Source organism: Temnothorax americanus, unplaced genomic scaffold (genome assembly GCF_048541705.1).
Source record: "Temnothorax americanus isolate GAGA-0224 unplaced genomic scaffold, ASM4854170v1 Scaffold24, whole genome shotgun sequence".
In the NCBI taxonomy this organism is placed as follows: Eukaryota; Metazoa; Arthropoda; class Insecta; order Hymenoptera; family Formicidae; genus Temnothorax; species Temnothorax americanus.
The window spans coordinates 1676185-1696425 of NW_027509381.1; the positions used below are offsets into that span (position 1 = coordinate 1676185).

The following is a 20241-nucleotide window of genomic DNA, read 5'->3' on the forward strand; positions in this document are numbered from 1 at the left end:
ACCACAAGTGTCGCAAGTCACGCTATTGTTCCAAGAAGATAGGACAGGGTAAATTTGGAGAATGGCGATAATTTGAATGTTGCCTATAGCTGTGAAATTGTAGAGTCAAGAAAAAATTTTGCAAATTATGTTTGAAGGATGCAAACGGGAAACGGGATATCGATTTGCGGAATATTTAATTGCGCATATAAAAATTTGAAAATTCTTAATATTATAATAAAACTATACATTCGAAATATTTGATTATAGAGATTAAAATATTGATCTTGATTTTGATAAAGACTTGAATATTAAATGTTAAACTTTCTAATAAGTACAGCACTTTCTCATTAATCTCGCTCTCATTAATCACTTCTCTCTTCTCAGCTTGGTCTAATTTAAGAATTAGACCAAGCTGAGAAGAGAGAAGTGCAAATTGTTTAAAAAGTATTGATTCCAAATTGCTCAAGGGAGAGATTCACAGATTAAATTAATATATAGCGATACTTGTAAGTGATTCTTTAAGAAAAAGAGAGACAAGTATCCGCATCAACATGTATCGTATATACGTCGTAATGTAGTTAAACAATGATGTTTAATTTCGATTCAGCAATTCCGCGGGAATTTTATGATCCCGGGGAAGCATACGAAAGATCGCACGAAGGTCACGATCATGCGCGAACCGAGCGATTCTGGCGACCACCCGGAAACGAGCCGTGCGAGCACGATTACGATGATCGCGTCGATGTATCCCACTGTGGCACGAAAATTAGCTCGTAATTTCAGTACAGGTGTCCCCTACCCGCGTCCGTTGGCGTATCGTCCCACGCAGACCGGCGAAACTTTCGACCGAAAGGCGACCCGCGCGAGCGATGGTGCATTAATAAATCGCGCCGGTTGCTCTTTCTTTGGTCATGTTACTCGCGGAGGAGGAGAGATCGCCCATAAGGAGCCCGGGCCACACCAGCGCAAACCGGCGCGAACGGAGGGTCCTCTTAAACGAATATTAATTAGCGACCGCCGTTGCCCGAACGCACAATAGCACGAGCAAAAGGATCAGCAAAACGGATGATTGAATTATGTACGCGCGCATCCGAGGAGGAACAATCGTTACTCCTCCATATGGACGACGGCGATCTGACGCGTCGGAGAAAGCGTGTATTCTTTATTTTTCAGCATTGCAACATCTTTTAAAGTGCATATGAGTTTATATAAAGTTTATATAAATATTGATTCGTGGTGTTTTTCGCGCGCATGTGTAAATGTCTCAAGTTCCGAATGTCAAACCTAAAAGAAAACTAATGACCAATCAAATTCTCATTAAGCGATGATCGGAACAATAAATCCGTCAAAAAATATGAATCTATACATTATCGATTCATAATGTACAACAGATTTATACAACTTTTGCATTTTGTTTACGTTATAGGAAATGCCTGATCAACAAATACAAATTGGACAATTTCTTTAACTGCTTCAAATTTTATCTTATTAATAACAACTCCAAAATCTTCATTCTCACGGCACCGTAAAAATAATATTCAAATAATTATTCATGGCGTGTTGATCTGCATGATCGCATAGAGCCGTTAGAAAATGAACTAAATTCATCTTGCTTTCTCGACTATAGCTCAATTTGTTCATGAATTTTTTTATAACTGTGACAAAGTCGTTCGGTCTAAGGAAACATTAAGCATCTTATTTACTATGTTTCTTATTCTCTCTACCTTTCTTTCAACTTTCTCTCTTTCTCCGTTCTTTTTGTGCGAGATGACGTAGCGAGCGCTGTTCGGAAAAAAGGGCCCGTGGACGAAGGGCGGAGGCACTCTTAATTAATTATTCCGTGGGCGTCGCGCCGCTCAAAATTAAAATCGGTTCATTAAGCGGCGCTACGTGGAATTTTTTCCTAATCCGACTGGCCGAGGGGAGTGGGGAGGAAAGGGCGGTGATGACGGCTACCGGTTTTCTACCTTCGTGGAGGGAAGGGTCACGACGAGGAAGTTGCCCATGCCGCTGAATGGAGCGAGGGAATTCGACTCGCTCGTTCGTTCGGATCAGTAAAGCGTCTCCCACCTCCCCTTTCGGGCTTTAATGGCCCGACGAATGACGGCGAGGCCGCGGCGGTTTTTATCTCGGTGCGCAATAAATGCCTCGTTAACGATCGCGCTCGCGAGCAATAATCGAAATTCCCGATTGGCGCGAGACGCGCGCACGCTTTTACGACGACGTCGGCGAGCGCATCGCCAACACGTTAAGACGCATAACGGAGTCGTATACGGTAACTTATATCGCATTGACGACGGTTGTCGTTATTTAATAACGACTATACACAAAATTCTCACGGAAGAGGCGAATAAGTGTTAAGTCGCGTCGATGTTACGAGACATATATCACGCATATTTTAAGGCTGCGTATTTTTATGTAAATTAGTTGAAGAGTAGAGTATTAGACATAGATATACCGTATAGAGACTTTCACAATGTGCTTTAGAACTCTGCCTTTATCTAAAAAAGACTAAAGAGATTTTCCTTACATTAAATAAAACTCAAGGTAATAAAACAATTTATTGGAAAAATATTGCAAGAACTAAAATTAACAGAATGAATGCCCTTATGAAAAACACTAATAGCTATTAGATTAGATAATATTTTGCGATATAAACTATTATATTCTTAAATATTTCTCAATGATATTTTTAGTTATTATATATATTTGTAGTATATAGAGCTTTTCACTCAAACTATTTCATCAACAATTTTACGCCAGCAACGTTTCGAATGACTACATTAATTAATTGGCTTATAAATTGGAGTAATATTTAATACGTATTCAGAATTATGATATTGTGCGATTGTAAAATTAGCACCAGTTGGCATTTTGTAATGATTACACGCGGAAATCGCTTGGCTGGAATAACGATTGAAATATGTCTATAGAGCTTAACTCGCGCTCACATCTGTTCCGAGCGCGCCAGCGCTGCAATTTTGTAATAAACTTATCGGTCTGATGCGATAATTATCGCGCATCTGGCAAGGCCGATCCGCGTGATTACCGAGAGTAATCCGCGAGCGAGTCGGAGCGGATGGAAACCGAGACGGGGCACCTGTGGGCGCGGGATAACTTCTTGAACGCGCGGCGCGGGTAATCGTACAGCCTGGCGTTATCTATGGTTCGAAGCCGGCGTGGGTTCCGACCGCAAATGACGGGATAAAAGGGTCCTCGGCACGACAGGATGTAATTACGGCTTTACGTAGCATTACGGAGAGGTACCGCGAGACGCCCAGACGCACCGCCGTGGCGACTCTATTTAAAGTTTAAGTGGGACTTAAATTAAAATCCATCCTACAACGATTACGGTGACACTCGTACCATAAATTCCATCTTAGCCGATGCTGCGCTTTTGCATTATTTTCAACTCGCTCCTTATATAGTTTCCGTATGCTCTTTCTCTTTTTCTTAACGTATTAGAAATTCCCTTCTTACTATATAAGTATATTGTTTTAAAATAATTTTTATATTAGCGTCAATTTTTTTTTCACTATATATACTTATTGTAAAATAATGTGTTTTGAATTTTATAAAAGAAAATATACGGAAATTTAAATGTGATTATTTATTTCATGAAGACATCAAGAAGAATCATATTGATTATTCTCAACGATCTAAACTAGCACCTTTCATTATGTTTCAAGATTTCAGAGAGGAATTTCGAGCACGTAGATGCCACGTACTGTACCAATAAAAGGGTCTAGCATACCTGAACGTGTTAGCGAAACGCTCGAAGTGTATGAATCTACCACTCTCTTGCGGCAGTGGAATTCTTCCTGCCGCGGGATGAGAAAAAGGAAGATAAGCGAAACGCGCGAAGAAGTTTCAACATTTTGCTACTTAGCCAGCAAGACGACTTCAATTTTAAATGACGCTTTAAATCGAATTTTCGTTAATACGATTAAATGTATATGATGTGATTTGTATTAATAATTTTAAGATTACATGAATTTTGCAATCAAAATGAGAATCGTATATTCTAATAGACAATTATTTGAAAATATTACTATCTTCTATTTACAATATTTTCTAACACACTCTCGGGAATATATTTAGATTATATTTTTTTATTAGGGGAAATATATGAGTTATATGACCTAAATGCATTCTCGAGATTCTTTATTTTTTTCTGAATCAATTATGGTATGATAAAAAAGCAGAGCAGTAATTTTCTCTCTTTTATATTAAACCCACAGCTGTGTTTGACTAACCGCAAACACCAGGTTTGAAACATTTTTCGAAGAAATCGTTCAGCCTGCTCGGTCTCGAGAGATATGCTCGTCACGGAAGGTTTTTTATCCAAGAATGGACGAGTTATTTCAACAAAGCGATTTAACTTCATGAGCAAACGACAATATCATGCCCTTTTAATTAGCAGATATGAGGATTGCCATCAGGAATAATTGGAAATGTAAAAACTCTTTGATTTTGTCTTTAATAGGATTAAGTTAATTCTATTAAAGACAAACAAAAGGATTAAATTCACGGAATGGTAAGCAGTAAAAATGTTTTTATATCCTTTTTACATGCACTGTATGGATTTTGCATATGCACTATAGGTAAATGAACACGCGTTTAATTAAAATAATGGGGAATCCAATAATATTATTTTACATAAGAAAATAACATACAGAAAAGTGTTTTATTATTTATTAAACTTAATTGAAAGCAAAAATGTTACGCGCGAAAGAATTGTTATAGGTAAAGGGTGTTTCTAATAAAAATTTTTACAAAAAATATTTAGTTTAATCATATATGTAAGATTAGTTTTCTTTAGGTTTATCTATGTCTGATGTCCTTCCTCTCGAGGTTCAGTTTTTGTCAAGCGTCTGCTTAGAAATTAAGATGTGACGACTTAAAATAGAAAAAAATATGTTGCCCACGAGAAATTTACCTAAACTATACCAACAAATGTCAAACAGTATATTAAAAATATTGAAAAGTATATGTTTAAAATAAAAGGAGATAACGTATTAACTAGCTTTCCTTGACAAAACCCAGATCAGACATCTATTCGTATTTCAGTGTTCTGTGACATTTTTTTTCTTGTCAGAACGAAAGGTCACTTGAGAACAAGCTTGCTATTTCCTCTCTGAATAAAATTCGGAAAAGAGTGCATGACTTTTCGTTAAAATGAAACGCCCGAGAACAAGTTTTACACATTCCGAAGTTGAGAACGGACGATACACGCGCGATAAGAAAAAGGTAAAAAAGTAGGAAGGTCTAAAAGTTTGAACGTATCTGGTAGCAGAATAAAAGAAAATAACGTAAGTTTCAAAAAGAATTCATGACGTTCTTTTTTCTACAAGAAATGTTTCTTATTTTAGAAAATAATTACAAAGATAATGTATTAAATCAGAGGGAACTAACTTTCAAGAATTTTCAATTATTTCTGAAAAGGAATATCTTAATTTTACAAAATTTTGTTATTAATTTAACTATATTAATTTCTCACTTTTTTTTCAAATATTTATCATTTTCGATAAAAAAAAATAGTATCATTAATTTTAATAGTATAATAAAAAAAGGTATTTTGAATATAAATATATTAGTAAGATTATATGTGAGTAAAGTACGACTATATATTTATACATTTTTCAGAGAAGGGGAATCTAATATCTTCCGAGAAAGTATTATTCGAGTGAAGAATAAAGTGCTACTAAATTTCATTTAATCACAGGTATTCCGCAAAGAACTAATTTACTTGAGATAGATTTACTGGGTAGAGTTTCACTGTTTGCTTTAGTAACACTTTATTTTTCTCCGGGGATATATTGATTTATGAGAGGCGCCATAAAAAGGAGCTGCAACTCAACTATTATAAATCGTGGGATACAGTCCGAGCTAATTAATATCGACGTAGATCCGAAAACACTAATTCGCTCTTAAATGCCGGCGGTAAACGCCGCAGGACTCACCCGATACTACTTCGATTAATCGCTAATTACGGCGATCATCTCCACGAAAACGACTCGAAGGTTCTGACATGGCTACGACTTAATAACAGGAACCGATCGTGGAATTTCAGACGGTGGCTGACGGTGGTTATTAACTATCGAGGGATTATCCGATCGACCCGATACGGTACGTAGCGGCCAACTTGGATTCAACAACATTCTTATCCATCGATCAAATTCTGCGCTTCGCGCAAACCGAGTTCCCGTAAATCACCAGCCGAGATTTTCGCTGCCTTGCAATGAAAACAATAAGACAATACTATCGATCTTGAGCTTACGTACAACTTTTATATAGATATTTGTAAAACATTATAACAATACCTATCGCTGATTAATTGATATGATTATAAGTGACCGAAAGGCGATTATTTTGTGAAACGTTAGAAATAAGTGAGGCAATATTTTATATAAAAATGGCGATGCACGCATAAAAAAAATCTTATATCTTAGCGATCGGAAAGAAAAAGAACCTATCAAGAAACATCCTGAAAAAGAAATCGCGCGCGTGCGTTTAAAATTAAAAAACACGTATCAGTTTTTCCAATAAATCACCGTATTTTATTTCCGACAAAGAGACGAAGGTTCCGATAACAAACATACAGAAGAGTACACAGAATAAACGAATCATGATTGAACGGAACGAGCATCCACTCCTAATGATTTATCCGGAAGAAATATTTCGTTCGTATCTGGGGTTTCAATCAATGTCAGTTTGTTTAACGCGAAATTGCAACAACAAGAACTTATGTCGAGTGGATGTCTTTGGCATTTTTTTTTTCTAAATTTTTCAATTGTTTTTGTAATTTTGTAATCATATTACTATGTTGTAATGTCTTAATATCGATAACAAACGTTATTATAGATAAACAGTGCTTTTCTTATTTTTCAATCTTGTGGCTTGATCCTGTGTACTTGATTATTTAACCCTTTTATTACACTTCATAAACAGTTGTTATACAATTGCCTTCTTATGAATAGAACATTCATTTTCAATCGCTAAGACACACCAGTGTTAATTATACGCCTGCTACATCCTAAATTGAAGCAGAGCCTATTTTTCACGCCACCGCCGGTCAATCGATTAAAAGCGTAGCGCTAATTTGTAAGCGAGTATAAATTATGACAGAACTAAGCCGTATACGTCAGCATCCGCGCGAGAGAGAAAAAGGAAGACAAAACGCGCGCCGGGGCAGCAAGAGAAAACCGAGTCGTGGTAACGAGTATCGTCGCGAGCAAAAAATAAGGCACGCTCCTCCCGGTTCGACACACGGGATTATTGGGTCGAGAGGATGGGTCCACCGAGAGAACGAGTGCGCGGGGGATGGATCAAACCGCGAACTTCCCCCATTGATTCCACCCCTGGCGTTCACCGTTCCATGCACACACCGTGTTCCCCCTTGCGCTTTCCATTATTCTGTTATGTTTTCAAGCTGTCGCAAAGAACACGGATGGCGTGCTCGAGTAGAGAAAGTTACGGCACGATTCTAGCCGGAGTAGCACTCCCCTGAGCTTCTCGAGAATTCAATGGACAAGCGATCGATGCATAAGGGGTGACGGGGGGTGAAATCATCAGGACAATGATACCAACGTTGATAAATTTTTTTCAATTACATTTATCGAAATTGGCTGACTTTTGAAAGGATAGTTTAGCACATAAACGGACGAGACAAGTGGGAAAAACTTAGAAAAAAGCTGAGGGTATAAAACTTGATTGGGGAACGCAAGGCGGTAAAAGTTATACGGAAAAGTTTACCCTTTTAACACCAGCCGATCCTGAAGATTAAAAATTCTTGGAATATCTTTATAATCACGTCAGTACCTTTCTTAAATGTATAATTACGTTTTTTGCAAAAATATGTGCATATATAATAATAATTTATTACTCTATCAATAAGATATCTCCATTCAATTTTTTTATAAATTGATTTTAGAAAGAAGTTGGAAAAAAGTTGTGCATTCAAGAGCTGGAAACACTTAATCTAGCTGTATATAAGGAACGTCTATAACCTGTTCCAAAACTTTTAATTAAGCGTATTATTTTTGTTTACAATACAAAGTTCTGGCATTTTTTATAAACATTTCTTTACAAAGACATTAACTTTTGCCACATTTAGTCAATACATCTTCATTCAATAGCGTGAACTTTGACGTTTATTCAATTTTATCAATTGTTATTGATATATTGATGGACTGACGGATTGGCCAGTTGCAATCGTATCCCGATTTTTCCGTACTAAAATAATACATAAAAGATACATTCAATTCCTTTTTCTATCTATCGAAATGTTATGACAGATCCACCGAGTTCTATTCACAAGAAAAATTCAACAAACCGCCAAAAGTATTCAAGCGCATGAAATATAGAGTAGTTTCTCCTGAACTTATATCTTTTGATATAAGCTATTTAGCTTTAATATATATTACACACAACTGTCAAAATGTGCTATGACAGCCGCTCACGAAGTTAGCGCAGCAACAGAATCAATCAGCATCGCGGAAAAGAGCCAACAAAGCACGTCGAGACTTTCGAGAAGACTTCGAGAGATGCGAGTATCGATTTAACATGCCTTTTTTAAGAAAGGAACTACTAAAAAATGATTTTAATAAATAAACATACACGATTATTTTTTAATCGCAACGAAAAAAATTATTATGGATTTGAATTGAGTTACTGGGTGTGCATAGTTCTGTGCAAACATTTTATTTCACTTCCGAGTTGTTGAGCTCCTCGTGAGAACGTGATTCGACGATATTGTCACGAAAATTCAATGTAAAAGTTGAAGCTGCCAAGTTTCAAATTTTTCGATCTACGGGCTACCGAACTTCCCTTGTCGGATCGGGTTGGCAACGCTACGCGAGGCGGATCGGGAACGACGAGAGAATAATAAGTCGAGGACTGTCGTCCGATAACGAAGACGACCCCCTCGAGACGCCTTCCTTCCTCCGACCGGATGAATAAACTCGAGACTAATTACCGCGATAAGTATAGAAGGAGCCCCGGCACGCTCCGTTGTGCGTTCCACGACGAAGCTCCATAATGTTAACGAGTGGTGGCTGCGCGCCACGCTCGATGCTTCAATCAGAGGAATGCCTGAAATATCTGCTCGCAGTTACCGGCGAGATAATATGTATTCGCGTCGCACTTGTACGCCGGCTGGGCGCGGGACCCAACGTTTATTACTCTGCAGCAATGCGTAATTAAAGTAGAATAGATGGCATTTGAGCAATGTCGACTCCGATGCTTGGCGAGATGAATATCGTTCTCCCCGATGAAGAAACGCTGCGATTTAGCCGAGCAGTCGTCGCATATTAATCAATTTTGCATAAACATATGTTTACTTATTATATATAGCTTCTCTATGTAATCATTAATAATTGCATGAGCAAACCTATGTACAAATACGTGAAATTAAGTTTCTATTTGCACGATAAAGATTAACTGAAATCAATCATTTTAAGGAATATATAAATAAGCGATATCTCCCTCTCTGTGTTCAGAATTTTATACAGGAACATTTTTAGAAGTGTCGACTTTTTAATTCGACTTATTAAGGTTTTTTTTATTAATGTCTCACGCTATATACTTCTGGAATAAAAGAAAAGAAAATTAAATATGCGTCATTTTTGCTAAAAGCGAATTTCATATTATTCCACATAAGCCACATGTGTTTTGAATTAATAAATTATCTCTAATGTATTCTCTACATTTTTTACGCGGAGAGCCTTGAATAAATGCAAATTTAAGACTGTAAACTGTATTATTTTTGTAACCAAATTTTCACGGTATGCATGAAAATATCTTGCGTGCGGGTAACGTAAAATACTGACCTTTTTCGCATCTTCGCCTTGAGAGGAAAAGGTGAAAATGTGTATATTAACGCCATTATTTCCGCACGCAACGTAGATTAAATGATAATGAAGGATACCACTCATTTTTCTCTTTCAGCAAAATAATTGCGGCCGCGTTGAACTTCAATCGCGGTTATGGCGTTTTAATGACAATAATATCGGCACTAACGGCACGACTAAAAGGGACGGGTAAGAAATGAAATCGCGCGCGTGTGCGAGCGAGATGGGGAGAAATTAAAGGAAATGGTAGTCGTAAAATAACGGCGCGCCTCGGTTGTCGCTCGCTGACTGAAATTACCGTGTTACCTGTTTCAGTGTGCAACTGCAACCTCCACGCGAGAAAGTGCAGATTCAACATGGAGCTGTACAAGCTGTCGGGCCGTGTAAGCGGAGGCGTTTGTCTGCAGTGCCGGCATTTTACGGCAGGAAGGCACTGTCATTACTGCCGCGAAGGTTACTACAGGGACCCGGCGAGACCGATCACGCATCGCAAGGCCTGCAAACGTAAGTGCCCCCGCGGCCCGGCAATTACATGTAAATCCAACAAAGACACCTCAGCGACGCGGGGCAATTACGCTCGCGTCGAATAACCCCGCGCGATTACCCGTGGCACGCTTAATTACGGAAGTGCCATGGCGAACTTGCCATCGTTCTCGCGCGCGGGGATTGGTAAGCGACGATAATGGCGTGTAGGATTTCTAATTCTTCACGCGCCTCTCAATGTACGCGCGTTAGAGCGCTAATAATGCGGACCGGGGCTAATTAGACGATCCCGCGGGTCATAGAGCTTTCTCTCTGTTCGATTCGAAATCACGATCTCGCGAGAGAGAAAGATAACTTATCGAGAATACTTCAGTGCTTCTCGCGAAAAGAAGAGTACGGATAAGAATTCTGGTAATAATAAATTTTAATAATAAGAGTTTCAGTCTTATTAAATAATATCCAAGAGTATTCTGATATTTTACGGAAACGAGAAGAGATACACGTACGCAAGAATATTTTCTACGCGTGTAGGTATTATTTACTGCTGCATTTTTTAACCGAGAATTTTTCACAAAAATTTCCCCGGTGATTATACACAGTTGCCATCACACTTTCAATGCTTACCGCGGTATGCGAATCTGAGATCGGGACGCTTCACCGTGAATACGCGAACTGATCGAAGCGGTGAAGGGAGAAAATTGAGAAACGACGACGACGGCTCCTCCGATCGGGTCAGCGCATCGCTTCCCAGCCGCGCGACGCTGTCGGGAGAGACCTGGATGCCATTACCATTCGTCTCAGTCCCTCGGTGGTACTGTTACAAAGTGGTTACCAGCTGAGCAACCCCCTAATCTCGGTGCATTCAATTTATGTACGTTTGTCTAGCCTCATGGACCGCCGCGGGGATAACGATCTCCCGGTGTGAGAAAGCGCACGTCGATGCATCGGCTCGCGATCTACGTGAGCGAGCGTCCGCACAGCGCATCCCGTGTCGCTCGTAACTAATACGGAGTCGTTGTCCGACGTCGATTTACCGCGCGTGACGTAACGATATTGGGCTGTAGGCGCGAAAAAGAAATTCGTCCGAAATACGGACGCGAAAGTCGAAACTTAAATTCGTAGTGTCAAATTATACTCAATTTGAGTAATTTTTTACCATTCCTATAGGTTACTACTGCTCCTACTTAATATGTCCTTAATTTAACCTTTAAGTACACGCGTTATTTCTATATAGCAACACATAGTCATAGGTGGGATCTGCATACAGGAATTCCCACAAGTTTGTTTTGTTTTCTCTAAAAGTAATGTAAGGTTTAGAGATGTAAGTTTTAGAGTACATAATAAATAAAATACATAACTGATATCTCGCATAACTAAGAAAATACGTAACAAAAATAGCGCTTATTGGGGTCCAGCCAGAGCTCGCCCGTGCAGTTAAAGGTTAACTAAACCAATGAAGTAAAAATAATACTGTTTTGTGTTAAAATAATAAGCTGTTTTTTTTACACTAGCTTACATTAGCTAATAACTATTATTATTTTTTAAAATAATAAATTTTGACACACATGGTGGTTAAAAATAACAAAATGTTATTTAACTCAAGGCATTAGTTTAAAATCTTTTAATATTTAACAGTGAGTTTAAAAGCTTTGCAAGGTATTCCTGTTCCTCTCCATTAAATTCGGTGTTATAATGCGTTTGTCACGATTTTTCAACGTCTTCTCTTGACGCAACCTCCGCGCAATGGCCAGGCGTTACGGATTCTGTCTCTAATGGACCACCCATCGTATACCGTTCGAGTGCACGGGTATTTACGCAACGCGTCTCTTTACGACCGCGAGAATTTTCGCGAGGTACTCACACACTTGGCGGACGAGTTTCGCGCGATTAACTATGTATGTCACTGGATAATACGCGCGTGTTCTCAAACGAGGACTGTACGTCGCGTTGAGTTACGAGATTAATTAACTCTTTACGGTCTGAAACATTTTTACCTATCTGGCATTCATGTTCGCCACGAAGACCAGTTGTAAAAGAGACGTATAAACGTGCGATAAAAATTTTACTCGAGAGGCATGCCATTCAAAGGCGTTAAATGTAATAGCGCACTTGTCAACAAGTGCTATGAAATATTCTGTAACTTCTCCGAGTACGCGAACAGAAAGATTATTTTAGAAAAAATCATATACGCAATAGTGTTATTATTGTGACAATCGACTTTATGTCACATTTTATTGCTTAAGAATAAAATGTTTTTCGGAATGTTATTATATGAAACATTCAGTCTATCGAGAAATAAAAGTAATGCAAAAATTCATTTGATAGATTCATATAGCACAAGACTGTAAACGTCTGAATTTATAAGCGTGCCATGTATAATGATTAACGGGCTTAGTTGCTAAAGTATTAACTGCTTTCTGAGTTAGCGATTCATAGGAACGACGATATTGCGCGTATACCGCTCACCTCGTATACTGCTCTCGCACAGTGTTTCTGGTTTCAATATATAAAGCACAAGTATGTCGTACCGAGAGTCTGCGCGTGCTCTCGCCACCGAGATAACGAACGGTCTGTATTCTCGTTAGCAGCCATGGCAGCCGTTAAGATAACAACGAGACGCGACACTCACCGCGAGCGCACACCGTGAAAAGAAGATTTAAGCTCGTCTTAGGACGGCATAAGTTTCATAAATTAATCCCCGGGACGAGGGGGGTCCCCCATCGGTGTTGGGATCGCGTGGGAAGACGGGAGAATATGATTTCATTTTGATACATAATTTAAGTTTGAGCTTTAACCGCGCTCAAACTTGAAATTGCCCTCCTCCCCTCTCTCCGTAACGATGATAAATTTATAAATTAGTCAGGTGACAGGATGGTCCGATTTCGCTCCGCTGGGTATAGCGATGGATATATAAGTGTATAATGAAGTTGTAGGAGACTATTTCAGAGAACTATATAGTTCAGAAACATAATCACATCTCACACAAAATCACAATAGCATGTATGTACAAAATGAATTTCGATCATCATAAAAAATAAAATTCTGGTGTCTGTGGTAGCGTAAAGATCTAAGATTCTTTTTTTTTTTTTTTCAGAAGAAGAAAAATTAAAAAGGAAATATACTATAATTCGAATTTCATGGTAATGAAGCTGTGATCTTATAATTTCGAGGTTTTATCTTGAACTGGTACATAATTTAAGATCCCTGACGTATCAGTGGCCTTTTCAGAAAACTGGCTATATCTAATTTCTAGTTTTCAAGATCGGGATAGAGCGAAATTACGACGTTATTACACGATGATTAATATGACGCGATGAAGATAAGATCTTTCTGAGGGAAAAGCGACTCTGATTGAGAATAATTAGCCACGCCTACTGGATTAATTTCAATTTAACATCGTGTTAAGTACAGCGCGAGTGGTCGCATTTACATGTCACACCACCTACCGACTTATTTAGATAGCAATGGCTCAACATTATCACATTCTCGTTGAAAACTATTCTCGCGACATTAAGCAATTAAGTCTAGTTAACGCATATACTGATTAAGATCGCTCGCTTGCAAGAAGAGAATATGCACGAGCGAGGTAATATATTCCAAAGTACACATTATTTGTATAACGAATGTGAGCCTGTCAGTGCTATATTAATACGCGATTGAATAAACTCGAGAAACTACTGCCACAGATTCGGTTTATGAATTCTATATCCAGTTCGAAATCCTATATTCACGTGGAAGTAGACAGCAATAATGTTCGTTGAGCGCGCCGCACCGAAAGCGTCAACGATAACGACGACCGCGATAACGACGATGACGTTGCTCACTTTACAAGATATGCCTTATAAGATACTCGTTCGTCCGCTCCTCTCTCTCTCGATCCGCTATATCCTCTGTTATTACAAGCCCGAACGCGCAGAACGGCGAAAATGCAGATTTCTGCAATTTCTCATCCGCGCCACGTCTTGCAACGTTCCGTCGTTGCACGACGAACGCAACGCGCTCGGTGCCTCTCCCCCGTGACATGCCGCAACATTTCCACGGTTAGTGAACTCCGGATTGGTCCTGCCATGCCGACCCCTCGCATCCCCGCGTCGCGCTTACTCTCGGCAAACCGCCCCCTCAATCTCGTGCTCGACATTTCCGCGGGAAAATACGGCCCCCGGTGTCGACCGTGACGTACCGTCAGGTCAGAACACAGCGCCGCTCGTTTCGAGATTTCCACGGTGACGAATGAGAGCTCCCGTTTCGACTCTCTCCTAAAGCCCGTATCTCGTTTTCACTCCTTTTCCGCTTTTCTTGTCCGCAGTAACTATACCACTTGCCTCGACTGTAAGCTGCTTCGCGCTTTGACTGGTCCCCGGGGATAAAGTCAGCATTTTGTTAAAAGCTGGTTTACACGTGACGCGGTGAATCTACGAGAGATCTATACGCTTGTTGAGAAATTCTGCATACTCCTTGTGTTAGCGTTGCGGATAATACGGCTTTATAAGTATCTGATCTATTTTAATCTACTTACAATTTTCTATCTACAGATTTTAATATTTAGCTTTAGTTTCCATTAGTTTTATTTTACTAGTCTATTTAACTGTTGTATTTTTTCGCGTTGATTTATTTAACTTATACGAGTTGATGTAAATCAATCTGTTAAATGCGTGAGAAGCGTATTCCTAAAAAAAATTAATTCCCAAGAGTTTTATATTTTTCGATATTTTTATCATTACGGCTCAAAAAGTATTAACTCGGTAATAATGTTCTATGTACCCATGTTAATTTTTTTTGTTTACTATTATCATTGTTCGAACATTAATGCGAACTTTTTAAAAATTAGCCCGATGCGAATTAAATAATAAATACCGCAGTCAAACACAATTCTCCAATCATTTATGTTCTACTCCAATCACATATGCAGCCCTATTTTATTCTTCTTTTTATTTCTCTGTTTTATCTTCTCTCTATATTTCCTTCCCTTATTCCGATCCCTGGAGAATCGTCGTAGAAATTTGTTTTCTCGCTATGCTATAAAGAGAAACGTCGGCGAACCATAGAGTTAGCTTAATGTTGTTGTAAAAAGTTTTATGAGCAACTGTCAATGACGTAACATAGACTTTTGGTGTTTAAGAGTCAATAACTACTTTGTCCTCGGTTCTACGTGCTAACTTTATTGCTTAATAAGAAAGAATATTGATAATGCAACGCGATAAAGAAATTGAGGAAATTGTCTTCATATAGGTTCCACAAATCTAATCGAATCTCAGGATTATTATAGATATTAATTCTAGAATTATTATACACATTAATTTTGTTACTGCCCTTAATTAACCACGCCACTGTCAACTTCCCCACTGGGAGGAAATTTATATAATAAAATAAAAATCTCTCGCGGGATTTTTACGTATAATGGCGAGGGAGCGCAACGTATTGCATCGATGTAGTAAAAACGTCCGATGCGTCGTAATTTCACGGCTCACTAACGATCGTATACTATCACGGCGACCAAACGTTCGTCTAGTCGTGCTAGCGCACGCCGAGAATAGTCACGGATAATTGTTTCTCGCGGAGGATATTTTTATATCGTGAAACGCCACTTCTATGTACGTGACCTTCGGTGCCGAGCATTTGCACGACGCAAAATAGCTGTCTCTCTTAGGTCTCGCAAAAATAAGCGCTCTTAGGAATGGCGATATTCGATCGAGCAACCATGACCTTTTGTTCTATATTAATTCTCATTACTACGGTTTTATTTCGTCAATCTTGATGCGCATCGTATATACGACACTCTTCACATGAACATTTTTAGAAGCTAATTATTTATGCAGTTACAAAACATCTGTAATAAAATATCTGCTATTCAAAACTATGACATGACAGAAACGATAACAATTTTTCGTTCCAATCAAGCTGAATAACTTACCAATTTATCTTGTGCTCAATGAGAAACCGTCCCTGCATAATATATCTCACGGCAATAATTTTTATAGCCGTACACACATGGCCGGCCAATGTCGTTGCATACGCGCGGTGATCGGTATATATTAGAAACTCCCCCTGTTTATACAATACGCGTGACCATGCCGGAACGGTGTACGCGTTTCAACTGTATCCATCCCCGGCACCCAAAGGCTTACCCCATGTTTATTCTAACCCCGGTGACACCCTCGGGCAAGGGTTGCTTCTCAAACAGAATCGGTCACCGAGACGCTCACCAAGCTCCCACCCTCCCATGGTGCACCCTTCTGGTTCTTCCACTCTGTCAAGACTTCGATCTGTGCGGCGCGCAAAGCGAAATTTCACGCAGTATTAAATTAACGCGCGGCGCTACTATACGAATTCCTAACGTGACTGAGTCTCGGTTCGGTCGGCGTAGCCAGATTGTTTGCGATCGAGGGGTAAACTTGGGCCGTCGAAAGTAATTTGTGCGTTTACTTCGCATGGGCGCATTCGCTTATTGTCGGGAAATTTGAATATACGAAGACTATGACGTCTGAACACGAAAGTGCTAAAATAAAGTGCTAATATGTCACTCATTGATACACAACAGTGGAGTTTGTGCGAACTGCACGATGATTTGCAAGATAGAAACATATTCAAATTGACATAGCGTACAAAACAATTCATATTTCAAAAATTATCGTGTATACGAAATAATTATGAATGATTAATTTCACAAGTAAATAAATGATAAATGTGTAATAAATTACTTACCCCAGTGTAGTTGCTCCGCCGTCCGATGCTAACTAGCCTGCGAGAGCTTCTCTTCCTCTCAGATTTTTCACACTCCTGCAACACAACATTCGCGAGTAAATACAGAGTTAATTATGATCGCGCACGTATTGTCGATGTTATTTAAATATGATAATCGCATGGCACTTTGCACGACACTCCTGATATTAATCGTACATGTGCATTATAAAATTGTAGCGAAAAATCTCAAAGAAGTCAATCCGTTTCGTACCCTCGTTCCGTTAATTAACGATATACATGATATATATTATGTACGATATAATCGCCCAAGTATCTTTAAAGAAATAATCGTTATATCTCTAAATATCGCAATTTAGATAATAATCTTATTAATTTCGTTCTTACATTCAACGAATGAAATACGCGAGATAGTTCCTCCAATATAAAAGCCTTAAACCATTCATGAATCGTTATGGCAGTTAGGACCAAAGCACATATGACAGTCGTAGTCGTGGACGTAAGTAACACACAAGCTTTAGAGTATCCTGATTTGTCAGGTCGAGGACTACGATCGTCGTATATCGCTACGCCATGTTATGTGCTTTGGCCCTTAGTTAAACGCGCAGATTGACAAACGTTAATTATTCGTAGGTATAATCGCGTTTTTTTTGTCACTTTGTATAGAGCGGACTTGCGACGCTGTCTCTAATTCGCTCGAGCATCAGTGTCCGAATGGTAGCCCTCCGACTTATGTAAACAGAGCAGGCCAAGGCCGTGTGCCAACCGACTTGTTATCGTTCCTTACTCGATGAGTTACAAAATATGTTTCTTTTTCCGCGTACACACATATTGTTTCTCACATTTCAATAAAATTTTAACATTGTTTTATAATATACTATTACTGCATATTAAAATCTGATATTTGTCCCAAGAATAAAATTTATCTTTGAATGGAAAAAGTTTCTATGGAAAAACCAATTCATTATTAATACGCGCTGTTATTTTTACTTCATTATTCACTTTTTCAAAATATTGTGAGTAGAATAAAATTGTGTGGTTTCCATAAATCAATAATCAATTTTATTAGCTCGAGGGAGTATGATTAAATCACCATAAAAAGAATTATGATAATTTATTCCTATTTATCACGTAAATTATTTATCACGTAATTTCATTTCTCTTGGAAAACAAAAAATTTTAAAAAGTAATAAATTAATTTCCATATTTCGATCATACAAAGCAAAAAATTTGTTTTTTAAATTTAAATTTAACATTATAGATTTATTAATTCTTTATATAATTGTAGCTGTAATTAAACGATTTTAGTTAAGTTCCCAATTAAGAGGATAAAATTATTCCGTAAAACTCGATGTTAAAAACTCGTCAATATTAACTAATTGCTATGTAGTCCGCACAGGAATCAAACAGCAAAATCCAGCTGAGCAGTAAAAATCCATATCAGCAATATTAAATGCTATGAAAATCGATAATAGTCGACAGATGTTAGTATGCCTGTATACAAGCATAGATTTTTCGATAATATATGCATTAACAAAAAAATTATCAAGCATAATCTGGAAAATATTTGCGCAAATGCATGGATCCGCTGCACTTTCTTGTAGCGCAAATTGTCCTAGCCCTATTACCTTATCGACACCTTTTTCTCCGCTGCACTTGTTAAGTAACCTGCTCGATTACGATTTTTATCTCAATCTAATGAATTCAAAGCCGCGCAGCGCGCCATTGAGAAATAATTACCAGTCGCGGACGATTTATCCAGCATGGTTACGGCGTATAACGAGATCGATTTACAATCCTAGCGATGAGATACTCGCGGCGTACGTGTTAATCCGGCCATGAAGTGCGGAGCTATCGGCGATATCCATCTCAAAACTTAATCAATATTATTCCGCCCGATAAACCAGTCTCGCGCTGCGCTTGTCGGGCTCAAAAGCAACATCGACGAGTCGTCGTCGTCGTCGTCGTCGTCGTCGTCGTCGTCGTCGTCGACTTCGCATTTGAGATATCGCGTCGTGGAACGTAGAAGGGAAGTGTCGCGTTCGCGCTTCGCCAGTTCATTATATCGCATTAATCGAGTGTCATGGAATTGAATTTTTCGAGATGCCTTCATATCGTTTCACAAGCCTTTAATGTGCACTGACAGCGATAGGGAGGCTTTAAATGCATCAGCATCGCGGATGAAATTCTCTGACGTATTATACCTTGCCACTTATCCTTAACGTTAAATTTATACCTGAAAATAAATTTCTGTTTGAAAGTACTACTTCCGTACGAAACTATCTGGAAAATTATTATTTAAGAATAAGAAATATATATTTATATATTTTTGGATAATTAATAATTATATATTTATTTATTTATATTTAAATGTAATATTTTTATTATATATAAATGTATTCGTTTTCGATACTATTAAGGATTTTATTTGGTTTTATTATTTACTAAATTTAAAAATCGTGCGCGTTACCCATTTGATCGTTCTAAAAATTGTGAAATGAGCGCGCGTATCCGCGCTCGTCCGAACTGTAAGAGGTGCTTGAACCCAATACCGAAGTGCAAAGCTTTCCTCGCGTACTCGGCACACGTTAGCATATTCATTACCCGCCACTTAACCGAGACTTAAACCTCCCGGAGCTTGCAATGGGATCAGCACTATTAGTGTCTCTCCCTTCTTCCTGCCCTTTTCTTTGTGTCTTGCTCGGTATTCCTTGCACCGCTCATCGACTCTTTCGTCGCCTCGGAATACTCTCTCGGAATACGTCCCTCTTGCGGTCTTTGTGGTGTTTGCTTTGTCTAATCACGAGTGGACTTGTAAGCCAGTCTTCCCAAGAAGGCGGAAGTCGGCGGATTTGCTGGTGAACTCACAGAAACGTGCTTCGCAAGTTTTATCTTTTCAACCTTCTCCACTGTTTCTCTCTGTTCAATTATATCTCCTATACGTTCGAGAAAACGTGTTCACTTTTGAGAGGAATTACCGATATTGTAAACAAAAAAGGTATGTCAAAAGATACATATTATTTTATCTCATTTTGTTTTCTTCTTTTGATCGCTGAATTGTTGGTTAAATTAAGCAATTAAGGTATCATACTGATAATTAAAAAACATTTTTCTTTTCCCATCTTTTGGTATACAATCATATATTTGGTAAATCATTTTTAGATTAAAGAGCTCATGTCAGTCTCTTATCCGCACATGGGACGAGCTAACTAGTTTCTCGAAGTTA

At 38.6% G+C, this 20241-nt stretch overlaps 2 protein-coding genes across 3 annotated transcripts in view; one reads left to right on the forward strand and one right to left on the reverse strand.

Moving 5' to 3' along the window:
• LOC143898604 (uncharacterized) overlaps positions 1–20241 on the reverse strand; it is a 206279-nt gene that overhangs the window by 90440 nt on the left and 95598 nt on the right. For both annotated transcript variants that reach the window (XR_013257261.1, XM_077408187.1), the window contains one exon: positions 17019–17093. Coding sequence is in view for 1 of the 2 variants with exons in the window: in XM_077408187.1 (XP_077264313.1) it covers positions 17019–17093 (75 nt within the window). In the remaining variant the exon portion in view is untranslated. The remainder of the gene's footprint in view (positions 1–17018; positions 17094–20241) is intronic.
• The window catches only part of LOC143898594 (netrin-1), a 214383-nt gene that overhangs the window by 84206 nt on the left and 109936 nt on the right, over positions 1–20241 (forward strand). Inside the window, exon 2 of the mRNA XM_077408173.1 lies at positions 10149–10337. Coding sequence (XP_077264299.1) covers positions 10149–10337 — 189 coding nt within the window. The remainder of the gene's footprint in view (positions 1–10148; positions 10338–20241) is intronic.